The sequence below is a fragment of the Chelonia mydas genome, chromosome 2 (assembly GCF_015237465.2).
Source record: "Chelonia mydas isolate rCheMyd1 chromosome 2, rCheMyd1.pri.v2, whole genome shotgun sequence".
Lineage (NCBI taxonomy): Eukaryota > Metazoa > Chordata > Testudines > Cheloniidae > Chelonia > Chelonia mydas.
Window position 1 is genome coordinate 189841825 of NC_057850.1, and position 21237 is coordinate 189863061.

General features: G+C 38.4%; 1 protein-coding gene across 3 annotated transcripts in view; it reads right to left on the reverse strand.

Moving 5' to 3' along the window:
* RBMS3 (RNA binding motif single stranded interacting protein 3) overlaps positions 1 to 21237 on the reverse strand; it is a 755157-nt gene that overhangs the window by 424772 nt on the left and 309148 nt on the right. For all 3 annotated transcript variants that reach the window (XM_043540891.1, XM_043540894.1, XM_043540892.1), the window contains one exon: positions 8441 to 8610. In XM_043540891.1, coding sequence (XP_043396826.1) covers positions 8441 to 8610 — 170 coding nt within the window. The remainder of the gene's footprint in view (positions 1 to 8440; positions 8611 to 21237) is intronic.

Consider the following 21237-nt stretch of genomic DNA (forward strand, 5'->3'; position numbering starts at 1 on the left):
GGGCTTTGCATCAGTCCTCATGTGAAGTCATTGGATTTCTTAACACTGATTTCACTGGGCTTTGAATCAGGCCAATACTCATTAAAATAAACTACAGTTGCTTATACAACTGGCAAGGGGTTTCCACACAGAGAAAGAAGGGAGGCAGGGATTGTGGAAACAAAGTAACAGTAGGTGTTGGAACCATAGCTGTGAATTTCTTAAGTTTTAAAACTGTTAAATTCCACTAAATCTCTTGTAAACAGTAATAATAGTCCCAATAGTGGCTCAATCTCAATCTAATATTTGGTCTGAGAATTCTGTTACATTGTATATTTATAGTTTTAGTTAAGTAAAGAATTCTTAATAATGTAGAGTCTTCTCCCAAGCCAAGGTAAGTTCTGAAATAATCATATATTTCCCTAAGTTCACCTGCAAACAAATGTAATTTCCACCCTGGGTTGAACAGAGTATGCATGTACATGAACACACACACCAATATGGCCCACACTTAGCCTTCCTTTGGTTTTTCTTTTTTGTTAGTTTAAATAACAAAAACAAAGTTTAAGTGAAAATGATAATAATTTTGATTTCACAGTGCCTAAAAATTCTAGGTGTTTCATAAAAAAATAAACTGAGGATATTTAGTATATATCAGTAACATACTTCTATACCTATGGGACTCCCCACAATAAAATAAGGCTAATCATAATAAACCCTCCAGATCAAATCGCTGTATTATCAGCCCATCCACCCACCTCCTTCCTGCAAGCCTGAGTGGGGAAAAACGTGAGCTTTGCAGCATGTCCATCAGGTCAGCAAATCTGGGCTGTGATGGAGCAAGATGAGACTTTAGTCAGCGGTGTCTCACGTTCAGTGAAAACAACAAGGAGCCCTTGTGGCACCTTAGAGACTAACAAATTTATTTGGGCATCAGCTTTCGTGGGCTAGAACCCACTTCATCAGATGCATGGAGTGGAAAATACAGGAGCAGGTCTAAATACATGAAAAGATGGGAGTTGCCTTCCCAAGTGTGAGGTCAGTCTAACCAGACAATGCAATTGACAGCAGGAAACCAAGGGAGGGAAAATAACTTTTGAAGCGGTAATGAGAGTGGCCCATTTCAGACAGCTGACAAGAAGGTGTGAGTAACAGTAGGGGGAAATTAGTATTGAGGAAATTAGGTTTAGGTTTTGTAATGACCCAACTACTCCCAGTGCCAACTCTGTCCACATATCTATTCAAGGGACACCATCATAGGACCTAACCACATCAGCCACACCATCAGGGGCTTGTTCACTTGCACATCTACCAATTTTATATATTCTATCGTGTGCCAGCAATGCCCCTGTACATTGGCTAAACTGGACAGTCTCTATGCAAAAGAATAAATGGACACAAATCTGACATCAGGAATCAGAACATTCAAAAACCAGTAGGAGAACACTTCAGTCTCCCTGGTCACTCAATAACAGACCTAAAAGTGGCAATTCTTCAACAAAAAAACTTCAAAAACAGACTCCAACATGAAACTGCAGAACTGGAATTAATTTGCAAACTGGACGCCATCAGATTAGGCCTTAATAAAGACTGGGAGTGGCTGGGTCATTACAAAACCTAAACCTAATTTCCCCAATACTAAATTTCCCCCTACTGTAACTCGCACCTTCTTTTCAACTGTCTGAAATGGGCCACTCTCATTACCGCTTCAAAAGTTATTTTTCCTCCCTTGGTATCCTGCTGTTAATTGCATTGTCTGGTTAGACTGACCTCACACTTGGGAAGGTAACTCCCATCTTTTCATGTATTTAGACCTGCTCCTGTATTTTCCACTCCATGCATCTGATGAAGTGGGTTCTAGCTCACGAAAGCTGATGCCCAAATAAATTTGTTAGTCTCTAAGGTGCCACAAGGACTCCTCGTTGTTTTTGCTGGTACAGACTAACACGGCTACCACTCTAAAACCTGTCACATTCAGTGAGTCTCCTATACAGAGCACATGTCCATCTGTCAGAAGAGTTTGTGAATCACCCACTATGGTTTCTGATAGAGTAATAGGCAAATGCTATTTGTCCTTTGGATGGTTTAGGGCCATAGATGTTTTCAGATTCTTAAACATTTACATTAATGATAAGCAAACATCTTAGTGCCTAATGGACATACCCAGCTGTGCTGTTATGGTTGACTGGCAGCTGGGGGAGTGTAGCAATGAAGAATATAATGAAAGAATGGAAACACTATATTCTCAAACACGTCAGAAGAAGCTCATTGCATTTGTTTATCCTGCTTGTTTCTCGAAGCCTTCTCCCTCACAATAAACAAACAAGTTATTATAGCAGTGCCCTTCACACGTCGACAGACAATTCACAATATTTCTGTTAAGAACTCTCAAGTTCTTCCTCCCACCCCCAGGACTTTCATTATAGTTCACCTGGGGAAAAAAAATGTCTGCAACAAACCACGAGAATTCTTCCCTCTCCCCCAAGCCTCCATTAAATTCTGTTCATCCAACTTGAAAGGGAATCAGAAACTCTTACTGACACTTGGTTACACTCCAGTGAAATGATGGCTACAATCTAAGTAGGGAATGTTGCAGGTGTTCATTTATTAGCTTAACTACCAGTAAGTTATTTTTGTGCCTTTCTTCCTTACAATGACAACATTCATGTCCCAGACAGAGCACTCTGCAATGCTCTGGGCATTTGTTGACCTAGGGTTTTGGTTTCCCTGACAAAAAGGGGTGGCTAAGGATAGGATTAGTTTATTGCCTATCAGGGGAAATTTTATGGTTTGTCTTTAACCATTTATGATATTCAGGAACTACAGTAACAGGCAGATACTACAAACAATTTTACTAGGTTTTTTTGTTTGTTTGTTTGTTTTTAAAAGGGTAACAAAGTAAAGAAAAAATAATACATACCAAGCATGCACTTAAACATTACATTCAGCTTACACATTGGAGTACAAAGCTGTGAGTCAACACAGTTTTGAAGTTAAGATGCAGGCATTTGAAAACAAAAGTTCACTATATTGTACCAATGTGGGCCTTAGATAGAAGTCCAATTTTTTTTTATAATAATAATATTAGTAACAACCACCACCCAGAGGTTTCATATGACTGGGTAAAAAGCGACTTCTACGTCAGTAGGCTAGTTTGCTTTTTTGTTTGTTTAAATAATAATATAGACATTCCTAAAATTAGTTACCGAGCACACAATCACTCTTCAATTTAAAAAACTATCAAGTTCAAATTCTTTTTTTTAATTTTTAATATTTAATTGCAGTCCCTGCCCTAAAGAGCTTGCGTGAGACAGAGGGAGAGAGAGAGACAGACAGACAGACACAAGCAATGAAAGCTTGCTTAAACTATCCTATTGATGTTCTTCACCACTATTCTGAACGGACCATTTCTGAGGAAGACAAGTGTAAGCCAGTGGTGTTCCCTCACTGTCCTGAACGGAATCTGCATACCTTGTATTTAGTCCAAACTTATGTCAAACGTATGGGATTTGACTCTATTGGTAGTTCAAACAACAATGAAAACAAATCACAACCTTCACTTTTGCCCCCCCCCCATTTGGCTGTTCCTGGGGTTTCCCTGGAGATACTTCTCTTCCTCAGACCTTAGTTTCCTCTGCTCAAACCGAACAGCTGAAGTATAGTGAATGAGAAACACTGGAAACCCAGAGTCAAGCAGGAATCAATCTACATCTCCCTGAATGGTTTCAGAGTAATAGCCGTGTTAGTCTGTATTCGCAAAAAGAAAAGGAGTACTTGTGGCACCTTAGAGACTAACCAATTTATTTGAGCATAAGCTTTCGTGAGCTACAGCTCACTTCATCTCCCTGAATAGTTCTAACACCAGGTAATCCAGGGAGAAAGCTCCATCATTCTGAGGTATACTCACTTTTCTCACCTCTTCAGTCAATGGCCTCTATGCTTAAGTATACAAGAGTGCCAGTTGTTGATAATTACAATGGGGGATGCAGATTGCAGGCCTCTGTTCAGATTAGCATTGTATCCATATTAGCTTTAATGTATCTGAGGTTTCTAACGAAACCACTACATTCCACTGTATCTTGCAAAGACCTGCTGCTTAACTGGTCAAATGCAGACACTGGGTGAAATGCTGGCTCCACTAAAGCCAATGGGAATTTTGCCACTGGCTTTCACCCACAGTCTAAGCACACCCATTTACACTATGTCTGAATTTGGTCCATTGTCGTTATATCGTGAATTCATCTGGAAGATGGGGGACTTTTTTTTTTTTTTATTTTGAATCTTACTGTGGATAGGTTAAACCTTGTTTTAACCTTTATTTTAATTAGAACTGGTTGGAACCATTTTTAAAAGTTCAAAAATTTTGACCAAAAAACACAGGGGGAAAACAGCAAAAGTTTTCACCTCTGTTTTCCTTATTTTTTGGCCAACTCTAATTTAATTATTTTCCTCTTGTCTGTCTTTCCTATCACAAAAGTAGAAGGAATAAAATAAGCTAGAAATTTGACTCTCATCCCCTTGAGGCAAATCCATGACACTTCGAATGGGAAGAAGACCCGTTGCCTCACAGAAAATATGGCTCTGAGAGCCACTGAGAAGAAAAAACACACGATGGCAATTACAGCAAAACAGGAAACTTTCTGCTCTTAGAAAAACATTTAGGTACCAAATTCTGGCTCATCATCCACATAACTCCGCCTGACTGGCTCACAGACTTATCAGTTTTTGGATTTAATTATATTTTTTTTTGTTGTTTTAATTCAGTCCTTTGATTTGAGCCTGGATCACACAGTAATCAAACATTGCTGGAGGATAAAGAGATAGCTAATCCAAGCAAGGAAAACAAAGTAGTTGGACATAGTAAGATTTCTGAACGTACATTACAGGTACAAGGTGGTAAAGTACTAAATCCAATCATATGCTGATCTAGAGTATTAGACCAAACCAGTTTTAAAGCCAAAGACTGAGTAAAATGCAAGTTAAATTGCTTTTAAAGTATGGAGTTAGCATTGAAAAACTGATGGCTAGAGCACGGCAGACAGGGACTGTCTTCACAATGCATGCAAACTTCATAACACTACAGTAATCCCAAGAGAAAGCTATTATATCTAATAGCACATATCAAAAATGTATAAAATGTTCAACTACAACTTGTTAAAGCTCACAGGATATCACTGTTTTAAAATATATTTGTATTTTAAAAATTCACAGTAGGAATACACGTTCTTAGTGTAACACACATTTTCACCTGTAGCAGGTGAAAAATTTTCAAGCAAAACAATTTTTGTAAAAAAAAAAGTAATCATTTTTCAAAATTGTCCACTCTTTTATGCCCAAAACCAATAACTAATATTTTTCATTTTCCTCTTACCTTTTATCTTTTTTAAGCCCTTTTTTGAGTGGGAAACTAGGAAACGGGAAAATAAAAAGGAGGGATAAAGAAAAAAATGGAGAGAAACGAGAAATAAGGAAAACCTGAAAATATGTGGTTAAAAAATTGTGAACATTTTTGAAAAATGAAAAAACCTGCTTTAAAAACAACAACCAAAAAATTCAAATGTCTACAACTTTGTGTTTGTGAATTTGTTTTTGTTTGGCTGTTTGTTTTTTGATCAGCTCTATTTTCACCTAGAATTGCAATAGTTTATTGATGTGCCTCATATGTTAGTGATGGCCAAAGTGATTTTATGAATAGTTTTAAGAGAATTTTGGGATTCTTCTGGGTGAAACACACATCATTTTGTATAAAAATAAGGTATGATTATATTAGGAAAAGGAATTTATATGTTGTTTGTATAAAACAGTACTTTATACTTTTTTCATGGTACAATCTACAAATATTAAATGTTAATTACGTTTATCTTAATTTTAATAAACATCATGTTTTGACTGAGTTAAGAGGAACATATATGTAACAATGGGTCGTACAATTATGCTATAAAACATTGGGTACTCCTTAGGAATAAATGCGCATATTAGTATATTAATATTATTTGCATGGATTAGTTATGACTAAATTTCTAAATTATGGAATTATGAATGTGGATTGAGATGGGTTTAAAAGGCTACGTTATAAAAAGTGCAAAGCAAGCTAAAGTCATATTTTCAGAGATTTCTTGCTCAATTTACGTGAAAATCCAAGAGAGATGATGCATAAATGAAGGAAGATTACCTTTACTATTCATTTATTCCTGGCTTATTTTTTTTCAGTCACACCTGTTGCTGTACCAGTTTATAAAGTCCCAAAAGATGCACTGTAACTAAGTGCTTTGTACAGCAAAATAAAGTTTAAAGCAACTTTGCTGAACAGCGGTTACAAGAGATTTTCAGGATCAAAAGCATAGAAGAAAGAACAAAATGTTCCAGTAACATTTTTCATATTTACTTAGTTACAGCGGAGTTCATGATGACTTCTTTTCCTTTTGTTATATCTGAACAGTTTGACAGATCACTGTGACAGGGTTACCCTTAAATTGATAAAAGGTTTGATAGTGTCGGTACATTTGTCAAAAATGTCTGACATCACTCATAATGGAGTCTGCACTACTAGCATCAATGGCACTCCAGTCTGCTATTTTCTATTCAGCGTGCAGTGCACACCACATAAAAACATAAAATGGAAATGTATAAAAGTCAGGAGGATTAACTAAAGCAGCCACTCATCTTATCAAACACAAAAACTCATGGTTTTTCTGTGGTTTTCGCTAAAATAGAATCTATTTTTATAGCCACACACCAAAATGCAATTAAAAGAATGTTGAGTGTAGTTTAAAGGGTAAGCATCCTACTAGAGTAAAGTTGGAAATGGAAATGTTGTATTATGAGAAATTTACTCAGTTGCAAGAGTTTTCAACATTCCCTTAGCTACAGCAGAAGAAAAAAAATGTGTTTTAAGAGCTTTCTTCCTCAGACCTGCCAAGCATCTTACAAAGTGTCTATCACAGCATTTCTGATCAAATCCAGGAAGTGTAGAGATGCATATCACATTGGACAATATTTATATGTATTTTAATTTAATTTACCACATATCTCAAAGCAGCATTAATTTCTGTTCAAATTCTAGGTCTAGGCTCAGATTGATTCTTACATTAGTAAATCCATTTATCAAGCTCTACCTGATATGCTGATTTGCAACGCAAAGTCTTAAAGGTGCCATTCAACTTTGGAAAAAAAAAGAGACTATAAATACAGCATTGTAGGATTCCATACTTGTTGTCTCTGTTATTACCCTACCAATGTTCTCAATCTACAACAAAAAATATACTTTCCTTATTTCCAGCTCTAACAACTCAATATGGAATCTGAAAGTCAAGCTGGGTTATTTCCTTCTTGTGCATCACCACCAGTAATAAAGATTCAGCAAATCAAATTATACCCTCAGCTATACCTGTATTATCCATTATAATCAACTGATTTGGTTAGGTAACTGCCTTGTGATTTGATTTTAGCAAACAATTTTGTTAATGATGTACCGGGAGGAACAAAATTTAGCTATGTGGCCTCTGCAGTGTTAACAGAAATAAAAATCAGTAAAAACTTATATTTGTCACGACAGTTGGCAGAAATTACTCCAAATATACACAGGGAGCAGATCTGTTGGAGGCTGACATTTTTACATCATCAGTTTTAAGAGGGCATTTTGGTACAAGCCCATATTCACTTGGTTACGTACTTCTTGAACTTCAGACCTGACAATGTGAGACACAGCAATCAAAGGATGTGACAAATGTGGGAAAACCTCTGTTTTGTTGTGTGTTCTGCCATGAATCATAATTCTTTGACTGTAAAATCTCTTAGCCCTGGTCTACACTGGTGGGGGGGGGCATTGATCTAAGCTACGCAACTTCAGCTATGTGAATAACGTAGCTGAAGTCGACGTACTCAGATCAACTTATCGTGGTGTCTCCGCTGCAGTGAGTCGACTGCTGCCACTCCCCCGTCAACTCTGCCTGCGCCTCTCACGGCGCTGGAGTACAGGAGTCGACGGAAGAGAGCTCAGGGGTCGATTTATCGTGTCTAGACTAGATGCGATAAATCAATCCCTGTTAGATCGATCACTGCCCACCGATCTGGCAGGTAGTGAAGACATACCCTTATAGTAGATGTTTTCTCATTATGTGAATTAATTAAATCAAAACAAAAGAAAAAGAAAAAACATGGAAAAACAAATTCAGTCTTATGTAGCCATGTCTCTCCATGAATTGGATGTCAGTAGATTTTGAACCCTATATCTTCAGATCTCCAAGCACAGACATCAGCCATTTGAGCTAAAGGAGTCACTGTTACCCGTTATGTTCAGCTTTCACTACCAAGTACATCATGCATCTAAATTCTTGTTCTGAAAATATAAAATCTATATATATAAGCTTAAAATCTGGCTTGGAAATTTGTCCCTATAAATACGATAGGCAAGTGTATTCATTTCAAACTGGAGGACATGAACTATTTTAATGGCACTTACGGCTGGCACAGCTTGATAAGGTCCTGGTCAGTGGTGCCGGGTGGAAGGCCTCGAATGTACAGGTTGGTTTTACTCAACTGTTCCCCACTGCTGTTGTTGCTGCTGTTGTTGCTGCTGTTTGTGCTGGGGCTGGGAGGAGCCATGGGGTGGGGAGCTGGTGCATAGGACTGCTGAAAACAAAAAGAAATCTGTTATTTGAAATTAAGCTCATCACCAGCTTGTGTGTCTTACAGAAGCTGCTAAGAATTCATGGTAGTTCTGTCCCCCACACATACGGCAATTAATTCTGGGCCCGGAATTTATTCCCCCCATCTTTTAGTTAGGGCAATAATAGACAATAAACTTTATTTTTTAAAATCTGAAATAAAAGCAGCTGATAGATTATGCATGCATTTTATCCTACTCACAAGATATGACACCATCATGCTGAATATTTAGGAACAACATTTATCAAATGACGATGACACACAGCACATGATTTAACTCAAGCGACTCTATGACTAGGGCGCTACCAAATTCCCGGCCATGAAAAATGCATTACAGACCATGAAATCTGGTCTCCCCCATGAAATCTGGTCTTTTTTGTACTCTTACCCTATACTACACAGACATCACAAGGGAGACCAGCGTTTCTCAAACTGGGGGTCCCAACCCAAAAGGGGGTTGTGGGGAGGGTCGCAAGGTTATTGTAGGGAATTCGCGGTACTGCCACCCTTACTTCTGTGCTGCCTTCAGAGCTGGGTGGCCAGAGAGCGGTTGGTACTAGGTGGGCACCCCGCTCTGAAAGCAGCACCAGCAGCGCAGAAGTAAGGGTGGCAATATTATGACCCCCCTACAATAACCTTGTGACCCCACCGCAACCCCCTTTTGGGTCAGGGCCCCTACAGTTACAACAAGGTGAAATTTCAGAGTTAAATATCTGAAATAATGAAATTTATTATTTTTAAAATCCTGTGACAGTGAAATTGACCAAAATGGACTGTGAATTTGGTAGGACCCTATCTATGACCCACTCAGTGTGGGAGCTGGCTGAGGAAATATATTGTCTTGAGATTTGAAGTAGGTGTGGGGGCTGATACCAGGAATTTGATGTGCATCCAGCACATGCATAAAAAGGCATCAGGAGCTATCAGCACTAGGAAAAGAGAGACACAGTTCCCAAAGTATGTGCTGTTATGCTGGGTGTAGAATGGATGGTCTTGACAATATCAAAAGGTCAGAGACTAGGTGAGCTGGCCTTAAAAATCTATGAATATGCACAAGTCACACAACCTAGCTGAAACATGGCACTTATGAATGAAGGCAGGTTTATGAGGCAAACAATGTCCGCAACACATTCTCCTACCCTCCAATAAATACGTACTAGAAAAGGATACATAAAAGCATGTTTTAAAGCATCCCTAAGTACCTCTAACGTAGGGCAACAACTTTCAAATTTAGCTGCCTAACACCTCTGATTGAGCCTCATACTGTATTTATTTCTCATTCTTATTTGCAAAACATTACTCAGCTTTATTTCTTAGAAGGAAAAATATGATCCAGTTTTACAAAAAGGATGACAAGCCTTTTCACAATTAAACAAGGAGCCTAGCTACAAATTTCAGAGCTAGAACAGAACTTCCCAAAGCTTGAGAGTGTTCAGAGGTGGTGGTTTGGTTTGGCCAATTATAGAAACTGCAGCATTAGCCATGAAGTACCCAGCTAGGTGGTCAACTGGGTGAGAGAAGGAAGACCCAGTCTGTGCAAGCAAAACACTGAATGTCATTAGCAGTCCGGAGACATCAGCAGTGATTAGATGTCAGCTAATGGTGAGTTAATGATGACATACTAGTAAGCCTATGCAGGCAAAATGAAAGCAATTTGGTGTCTGGCTGTGATGACAGTTGTGTGACCATTATCATATGTTTACACTCAAATACTCCAGTTCTGGTTAAGCAAAACATTTAGGCCTAACTTCAAGCACATGTATAGTCCATTTCACTTCACCAGCACTACTAAAAGTGCTTAAAGTTACGCATATGCTAAATCAGTGTCTTCAGTAGCTCGACTTTTTTAAACTGGAAGCTTTAAAACACTTTTGAGCAGCCAACGACCTTTATTTAGAAGAACAGAAAATATGGAAAAGTTAAGGCAGGTAGAGATGGTAGATGAAGTTGTGCTCACTGAGAGCAAAAGCTATGAGCCTTTGATGAGAGAGACACATGAGTAACATTTCCAAAGGTTCCTTCCTCTCCCCCACCACTCTCTCTCCCTCCTCCCAGCCTGTCTCACTTAAAGTAACCCGGGGGAACACAAAATCAAGTGTTAATATTTATATACATCTCTACTGTCTAGCTTGGCTGTGATCTGGTTCAGCAGGATTCTCGAGAGAGAAAATAAAGTTTAACAAACAGCATTATGGTACATTGGCTAGGAACCACATTCAGTCTGATCCATAGCAAAGGGAAAAATGAACAACTCAGCATTTAATTCTTTCCCTCAGAATCTGTGGAGACTTGTTGACAATCGTAGGATCTTAATACGCGGGTATCATATTACTTTGCATATAAAATTTATCACAGGGCTCTACAAACTGCAATGTCAGTCCCAGAAATAGAGATTCAAAGCAATAGTATTGGGAAGATACTATGGAATAAGCCAAGCAACTTTCCCAATGTTGTGGTGCTTCGTGGAATTAAATTCTCCCTTGCAGAAACAGTACTCTGGGGTAAAAATGTATAAGACTGTAACCCCATACAAATACATAAAGACATGGCTATCAAAATACTAGCTCATGTCCATGTACAGAAGTACTTTTTTGTGGGTTCTGCAATATATGTGTGGGGTCTACAGGACCTCACTAGTAATTAATGTACTATTTTGGGCTTGGTTCTCCTCCACAGACCTTTTGCTTTGGTTTGAACAGCAGCCAGCAGCCAAACAATTTGTTTACAATGAATGTGTGGCTTTAGCACACAAAAAGCTGAAACAATACATCTTCCATTTTTCCTTATGCCAATTCTGCAGTTTTTGAGTATTAGTAATGTACAAAGATCAAGATAACATGGCTCCTACTTTATACCCCCTTTTAAGTTGAATTTATATAATGAATGTGTGTAAGCTACACAGGGCAGGGACATATTGTCATGCATGTTAATTATAAATTATTATTATTATTATTATTATACATCTTAGCTTGGGTTCAAATAGCACACAGCTTTTTCCACACTAAGTAAATGTCCCAAAACTCAGTGGAAAAGACAAGACATACCTTTCAAACATAAAGAGCAATTTTCCTTTCAGTATCAGATATTTATCCTCATATACAGAGAAAAACACTAGATGCCTGATTCCAATTTAAACTAAGGCCACTTTGTACCACTCTGCAGAGTAAAGGATACAAAGTATACATTTTCACTGATATTAAGGCCAGAGCAATGTAATGTGCCCTCAGTGTAAATGAGAATCAAGTGCTAGGATGGAAATTCTTTCAAACTACAGTTGAGCAAACACTGGCCACAATCCTGCATGTACAGGCTGACATCTGCATTCAGGAAGAGCCTCGTTTAAACCAATGGGCCTGTGTCTGACTGCACATTGCATGATCGGGGCCTCTGTCTGTTTGGGTCAAAGGCCACATCAGTACTCACCACTAGACTATAGACCCTCTCTACCCTTTCACATGTAAATCTCAATTCACATACTGCTAATTTTTAAGGACATCAATTTAGGAACCCCAAAATGCTATAGAAAATTGACACCTAGCTACAAAATGATGAGTACCAATATTCAGTTTTATATAGTCACGTGGCTGGCTGCCATGTTGGAGACCCAGTCCAGAAGAAGGCTTTAGACTCTTGTTTCCTGAACTGATAAAGCCAGAGCATGTGCTGAAGTAGAAGAGCATTCACTTTGCCCCCAACAGGGAAAAGGCCCTCCTCACCAACCTGCAGGATGAAGGGACCCCAGACATACAACGCTTGCTACCAAACAGTGGTCTCTCTAACTTAAGCATGGTCTAGTGACCTAAGCATAGGACTAAAAGCATGAATTCTTGAGTTCTAATCCTGGTTCTGGCATTCTGTGACTTGGGGCAAGGCACTTAATCTCTGTGCCACAATATCCACAGGGGTTATATGAATCCTAGGTAATATTAAAGGCTCTAAAGGAATGACATTGAAAGGGAGATGCAGCTATCCTATATATCTGGCAAAGGAACAATACAAATATGGTCAAACACGGTGCTTATAATGCAACAGTATGATACAAAATCTACATACGGTATTTTATTCAAGAGAGCGCTGGAAGTCAGAACTGAGTTTTTCATTAATTTTTCAAATAACCAATCCAGAAGATTCATTTTTCAATTCCCATGCTTCGTTATTCAATAAAGGTGGAAAATGAACTGGTTTGTAGATCATTCTAAGCAGCCTATTAATTCAGAGCAGCTGGCTAATAGGATTTGTTTTCATCTCTGAAAAATGAAACAAGCAGCTTTTTTTATTATTTAAAAGTGAGAAATTATACTGTTAAGTTCACCCCCAGTTTCAGACACCCACCCTTGTAGCCCATAGCAGAGCTCTCCGAAACAAACGTTCCCATCCAAGCACACACTACCAAGTAAATTGACCAATAAACCTAAATAATGAGAAACTTAAGTCTTCCTTACTGAATAATGACACACAAATGCCGAATTAGGAGCCAGGTCAGTTACAAAATGAACGTCAATTCCAGCGTTAGCCTCCTCACACAAGATTTCTTTTCCCCCTGGCAACCACGGTATCCCTGTCTAGCTTTCATTTGTTGCAAGTTTGGTCTAAAGCATTTTTCTTCTTCTGATTTAAAGCACGACACTTTTACAAAGAGAAATTTTAAACATTTTTCACATACAATTCCCTTTGGATGGGAATCACAGGTCCCAGATGCCAAGCTGTAGAGTAGGCTTTATTAGCAGCAGCTGGCTCCTTGGCAGGCTTCTCAGGCAGTCAGGCTTGTGGTTTTGGAGTGGCCTCAGAGTCTATCATACAGCTCAACTGCTCTGCTGTTGGGCTGGTCAATTTGTTTTTGTTCACCTTTAACGATACAAATTTGTACTCTTTTATCCACTTGAAAGTGAAGTCCTGGAATGATCCACCAAAGCATTTATATGTTGACTCACTCTTGTGTGAGTGTGTCTATGAGCACAATCACAGTCCCACATTAAAACATACATTATTTAACCTACAGTGAATACATGTAATCTACTGCACTCTGAACAGTGTCTTTTTGGTTCAGTTCATCTAACTTAGAATATAATTGTCACTCAATTCCCTGAGCTTCTCACTGTGAAGATAAAATAACTCAGGGTAAATACAAATATATTGTACAGATACCAATTCACAACTCACTCTACTACAGCACTGTGCTATTTAAACCATACCGTAAAAATGAGCAATTTTTGAGGGCTGGATGGTTTTCCTACTGGCCAATTAAAATAACGACCAGAGGATGCCATTGACTTGCAGGCCTATTTATAAAAGGAGTACTTGTGGCACCTTAGAGACTAACAAATTTATTTGAGCATAAGCTTTCGTGAGCTACAGCTCACTTCGTCGGATGCATTCAGTAGATGCATTCCACTGAATGCATCCAACAAAGTGAGCTGTAGCTCACGAAAGCTTATGCTCAAATAAATTTGTTAGTCTCTAAGGTGCCACAAGTACTCCTTTTCTTTTTGCGGATACAGACTAACATGGCTGTTACTCTGAAACAGGCCTATTTATGGGTCCTTTCAATGGAATGGATGGCAAATCCCTCATTGAGCAAGAGACAATCTGTTACGCTCTGATGCACCCCAGAACAGCACCCCCACAACAAGGAAATCGAAGCAAGACCTGCAGGTAGGTAGTCAATCAAAACATGTAATTACGATGAGCCAGTTTAGTCAGCAACAGTGTAAACAAAACATAACCGTTCAAATGGCAGGTATGTTGCAGCAGGCCCTGAGTAACTTTACACACCCAACGCTATGTACACAGACACATGGGAACCTGAACACTGAATTCAGGGAGCAAGAACCAGGAAAAAAACAGGAGCAGGAATAAGCAGAAAGGAGTGTGCGTGCACACACCCACCAACCAGTTGAGAGGGCAAAAGCTAACATAAAAGCGAGGTGAAACTCAGCAATTCTTCGACTTTGTTAACTTCCTCAATCAGCAGCAGCATCTGAAGAAAACATATATAGCCTTGGCTGTAGCTGGACAGAAGAGAAATGTGAAAAAGATACACCTTAATCAGGAGGAATTAGCTATGCAAAACATGTATATTTTACAAAGTTTCCAGTTACAGGTGAGAGAATTGGAGAGAGATTGAAGTTCTGCTATACAGCTTGCAGGACATTCACTGAGCTTGCAGAACTCAACAAACTTTAGCCATGCCTTCAGCTCCTGTCTGGATGATGAAGGCCTGGAAGACTGGGCTCTTCTTGGACACTCATTTATCCATGCCACCAGACTTCCTAGCACCTGTATTCCAAAAGCAGACTCCTGGAAACTAAAGGTATGAATTTAAACTGGATTAGTTACACTGCATTAACCACTATGTGGACACTCGTACTCAGAATTAAAATGAACCTTAATTTGGGTTAATTTAATTTACTTTGGAAGTGAATAAAACTAAAGTGAATCAAACCACTCTAATTCTGAATATGAGTGTCCATATAAGGTTTAATGTGGTTTAACTAATCCACTTTAAATTCATACCTTTAGTAAATTTGGGTTAATTTTCCTGTGTCCCCCTCTGTAGACAAACTCTTATCATTTGTTCTACTTATTCATTGTGCCATGAGAAAGTTCTATAATGTAAGGACTTCAGGGCCTACAATGTTATTAGAAACTATAAAACTTTCTAATAATTAATAATAATAATACAGTAAAGAAAGAATGTGGGGAAGTAGGGTACCTACTTTCTCATCTTTAATATCTTAAGAGATTAAACAATCATGTTGTTACTAAAAATGATGGACTTTATCCACAATAATGCATTTAAAAATGATTTTACTAGCATGTGGCCAAACTATAAGAATTAACTTATTTTAATGTTAAATGTTAATTTAAAAAATGTAATAAAAACCCCAATCCCAATGGAATTTCTAACTGGATATAATTTCCATATATTTTATAATTTAGAATTTCTGAATAGCACGAAGACGTCTCTCTCCATTTACACATGAAATGCCATCTTTTATTCACAGCAACATAGTGTGTTTATTTAATTAGAAATTTTTTTAAAACGTTCCGGTTACTCATTCCTATTCATAAAGTTAAAAAAAGCACGTATGAAGAGTGAAAATTGTGAAAGAATGCAGTCCTTCCTTGGGTATAGTAGCAGTACTATAGTCAAGTAAAAAATCTGAATTTGTTAGGCTAATAAAACATGTTTCTCAGATCTAACTGGTTGAGTTTTAAAGCTGTTGAAATTAGTGGGCCAAATAGTGGTCTGACTTACAACCTCATAGACTTCCTCCAGGAGTCAGAGTTGCATGAGGCATAAATCAGGGCAGAATTTGGCTTATTTTCTCTGTAATGAATACTTCTTCTCATCCAAACCCCTTAATCATGACTGCCCAGTTTTCAGCATTTTATGAACAATTATAGCTAGACGTTGGCTATGAAGCTAAGCATTTGAGGGCAGGGGGGAAAATCCTTTGTGGGAGGGCATTCTCTCCTGGGAAAATATTTGGAAAGTATGTGCCATTTCATGTAATCTGGTGCATTGAAAAGGCCAATAATTTGTCCTCCATAACTATCTTAATGAGACAGGGATAAAAAGTCATCAAGAACAAGGCGGGTTTAGCAATATCGAGACAGGATGATGAATACCAGAAGCAAAAAAATTCCCCTCATTGACTCACACTGATAAGAACACCTTTTTGCCACTAAGACTGATTCAGTGGTCAAATGAAATATGTCAGTTCTCATACCGCTGGATTCCTAACCCTCACTTAATGATAAACATTAAAAGCAAATTGGCAAATTGGCCAAACCATCTTATTAGTTAAAAAAAGATACAGTGAACCTTAAATGATAAAGTGGATTAGTTCTATAAAGGACCACCTACAATTAGAACAGATTGCTAGTCATCTAGCTAAGAGAAGGACTTCAGTTAAGAATAAATAGTCCCCAGTTTTGAACGTGTCCAATAAAAAGTTCAGTGAATGCCAAGTAGACAGGCAGTACAGGGTTATGGCTTGCGAATGGAACACCACAATCAGGATGAGAGCCCATGAATGCTTCAGGATGGACAGCTCTCTTAGTATTGGCCAGAGGATGGATTTTGTTGTAGACCCACCTCAGCCACTGGCTCCCTCCTACCCCCTCATGCTGCCATAGTGGAGAGAATACTACTCTTGGCTCACAAGAAGTCTGGATTAATCCATGCATAGCCCCATCACAAACTGCCCCCTGAATAGTTTTCCCTGAATTTAGTGCATTTCATCTCCATAGGGAATGTCGCAACTTAGTCCTTAGTACAAAAGAAATGAAGACTTGGAATAGAGCTGTCTCGCAGAATAAATTATCTCCCACTCTGGAAAATAATCTTCACTGCATCAATCAACATTTATTTTCAATAAATGACGCTTCTCCACCCTTTATCTCATGGTTGCAGATTCCAGTTACAACCCACTCCTGTGGCATTTTTAATTTCTTAACAAGCGAAGGCTATGGACATGGAGAATTCTCTTATATAAAGTATTCAAGCACTTTGTCAAACTCAAACAAAAACCTATATTTTGTGACACAAATTAGCATTATTACTTCATTATCCAACATGTTTCAGAGTAACAGCCGTGTTAGTCTGTATTCGCAAAAAGAAAAGGAGTACTTGTGGCACCTTAGACACTAACCAATTTATTTGAGCATAAGCTTTCGTGAGCTACAGATGCATCCGATGAAGTGAGCTGTAGCTCACGAAAGCTTATGCTCAAATAAATTGGTTAGTCTCTAAGGTGCCACAAGTACTTATTGTCCAACATGTTCATATTTTATTGATGTACCGAGGCAAAATGTGAACGGAATATGGATCTGAAAAGTGCTAAAACTGAGCAATCTGGTCTATAAAACACTGTATGTCTCCTAAACAGAATACTTTAGAACACAGACGAAAATGTGAGAGCAATTACTGCCTGCAATACAGTAACTTTGTTGTGAAAAATGGTAAAAGTTTGAGTTAGCAGAAATTATTATTTGTGTTTATATTGCCACATATTAGTTGGGGCATTTGTGTAGCAAGATTAGCATAATGATGAGTTAGCATCCCACTAAAAGGGTAAAAATGTAGAGTGGAAGTTTTATATTTAACTTAATATATTTATATAAAAATAGTATACATCTTAGGTCCTGAAAGTCTATATTTATTATATGGTTATTTATTTATTTTTAATGGAGGACTAAAAGTGTTCTGAAGATGAAAATGCTATGTATGAGCTCAATTTTATTGCCTATACACACACTATCAACATGGTGAAATAACATGATGAAATAAAATTCAACTGAATAGAACTGAACTTTTGGCATAGGACAAAACCAAAATCTTTGATCTAATCCAACCCCTCCCCACCCAAAAATTTGTTGAACACAGATCAGAACCAGATGATATTTGGTTTTGCAAAATGAAAACCCAACCAAGGTTTTACAAAATCAAAAGCAAGCACATTTCCTCGGCTTTTCTCTACATTACCTTACCGTATACACTCATTCATTAGCCCGTTCGTTTATAAGCCGACACCCCAAGATGGATAGGTAAAAATAGTAAAAACTGTATGACCCTTTCATAAGCCAACCCTATATTTCAGGGGTTGGCAAACTTTGGCTCCCAGCCCTTCAGGGTAAGCCGCTGGTGGGTCAGGACGTTTTGTTTACCTGGAATGTTCACAGGCCCGGAGCCCCTCAGCTCCCAGTGGCCGCGGTTTGCTGTTCCCAGCCAATAGGAGAGTCAAAGGACATCAGTTCTTCTGGTGGGGAAAGATGTGTCCCTAACAGAAGAACATCTGAGCAGAATTTTGGACATTCCACAATATCTTTCACTGTTTTGGATTTACAGTTTTCGCAGGGCCACTGGGACTGCAGCTACACAATAAAGCAGTGTTTCTCAAATGCGGCCACCAGCAGCTTTTCTTGCGGTCACAGCCTCCTGGGCGGTGATTGGGGTGGGCTGGCGGGGAGGGCAGCGCAAAGCAGCGGCCCCTCCACAGGAGCAACCAGGAGTAGTTGGACCCTGCCCCCCTCTGGAGAGAGACAAGCCGGAGGAACAGCAGCCAGTGAGTTCCCCACCTTCCCCTGGGCAGTGGGATCGAGCTTCAGCCCTCGGGTGACAGGCTCTAGCCTCGGGGCTTCGAGCTCTGTCCCCTGAGTATGGGGCTTCAGACTTCATTCCCTGGCTGCGTGGTGATGGGCTTTGGCCCCAAGCTCAGCCCCCCGTCACCCCTGCTGCCTCTCCCAGCGCTCCATCACCCCTGGCCCCTGCCGTCTCTGTATCTACCTCCCCATCCAGGGCTTAATTTGTCCCCAGGCTTGCCCACGGTGAGTAAGTCTGTTGTGAAAAGTGATATTTGTATGTTTGTTAATATCACTATTCACAGCACACTTACTAGCTAGGAAATCTTTAAAAAAGCAGTCAAAAAAAGCAAAAGACTAATAACAAAAATTACAAGAATATTCAAAGCACCTTATTTGTGTTTCTACTCTGTTTAGGTCCAATAAAGAATAGAGACAACTGTATGCTATTTTTATTATTGAGTCTGCAAAAAATCCCTACATAGATAGATTACAATGATTTGGACACGTATCTATGCATATGTATTTGTTTTTCCTAAAGTTAATTAAGTATTTTAGGAAAAATTGTCAGAGAGGCGACCAGCAAGAGTTGGTGGTCACACCCTGAGCCCACCAAAATTTTTCTTGTGAGAACCCCTGCAATAAAGCTAGACAGAGAGCCATCAGGCAGAGCAAGAACTTGAATCTGGGTCTCCCACATCCCAGGCCAGTGCCCTAACTGCCTGGAAATAGTCTCTCATTCTCTCGCCCTTCAAAACGTTCCTGCTTCCATGAAATTTCATTTAGTCCAAAATGTTCTGAACAACTCTTATCTAGTCACTTCTCTAAGAGCAGAAAGGAGGGATTAATTTCCTACCGTCTTGTAAGTGCCCACCCTCACTCCCATGGTGTCAGTGCCAGACTGTGTTTGTGTGCATGCACAAGTTTGCCAAGGGCTTCCAATGCTAATTGAGTTGGGTTTCCTGTGAAACGATCATCTGCAGTTTGGTAAACAGAACATTTCAGTTTCTCTAAAATAGCTCATAATGAATGCAAAAAAATTAGCTCTCTCATCAGAAACCTCTTTTTCTGGGTTTCCAAACATCAGTATTACCTTACAGTAAATGTTTAATGCAAGACAAGCCAAATTTCCTGCTGGCATAAATGAGTGCAGCTCACGGAGTTTCAAACCATATACACAATATGTCTCTCACACACATTACACCCCTATGATAATGAAAAATCTTTCATCCTGTCTCAATAATAATTACAAAGAGAATGTATAGGTACAGAACTGTCTGACGTAAATCATCAGATCTCTGGGATGTGCACTGTCTTCTTTGCTACTAATTTGTACAGCAAATAGCACAATGGTATTGGGATGCTTTATTTTTCGATAAAAATAAAATAAAATTTAGAAGGATATATTATGACAAGAATTTCCAGATTACACTTGTTTTAATAAATGATAGCTTAAAGGCACACAATGCTTTTCCACTGTAGCGACAGCCTGTGGTGTAATTATTTTTCTGTAGTTTTCTAAAAGGATATGCTATACTTTTTAATTTTCTTCTTTTACATGTGAATTATTTTCTATTCCAGAATTTGTCTTTTGAAAGAATGCATACCTGAAACTACTACAAAAGCTTAATAAAAATTGGAAAAAAAATCTCCAATTGATAAATTATTTCAGGTTATATTAAGTTCTATAATGTAAGTTTGGAAATATTAATATTTAACAATATTGTTTCTATGTAAAAACAGATGCATATATATTAATATTCTCAATACAAGAGAATATCTTTCTCAAATATATACAAAATTCTAGTTTAAGTGCAAAAATTAAGATTCAACCTAAAATAAAATTAATAAGTAAAAAATTAAAGGAAAAATAAGAAAAAAACTACACAGAAAAATAAAAATCAGGGGAATGAGAATGGGGAATATTGGACATTACAATCAGTCCAACCAAATTCCTAGGATTAAAACTATTTTTATCCTTTCATCAGTTGGAAAGGCCCCAAAATGCATTAGGCAGTATTATTAATTGACAAAACCTCTCGTGCTAATTCTTGGCAAAATTCATTTGGCACAAATGCCTGTCTTTCTCTTTCTTTTCAAATCAGTATTCTGAAGTTCGTTTAGGGAACAAATGGCAATACATATGTTTCTGCAACAATAGATGTGTCCTAAAAGCCAGCTGAACTGAACACTAAAGATTTGATACTCGTTGAAGGAAAATCTTTTATTAATTCAACTGGTGACGTTTGACCTTTATTCCATCGCTGCTCCTTAACTTCTAGGTTAACTCTAATAAGCAGTTCACGCATTGAAGTTTGTGTCAAGCAGTAACATTCCACACGGATATTAATGCTAATAATAATACTCATTTAATACCCCCAGTTGAAAAGGATTAGGAATACTGGAAATCCTACGAATCAGCATTTCCGAAGACCTAAATTGTGTAACTAGTATAGATCCATCCAATAATCCAATGAATGACGGCAGAATCATCCATAATGGCAA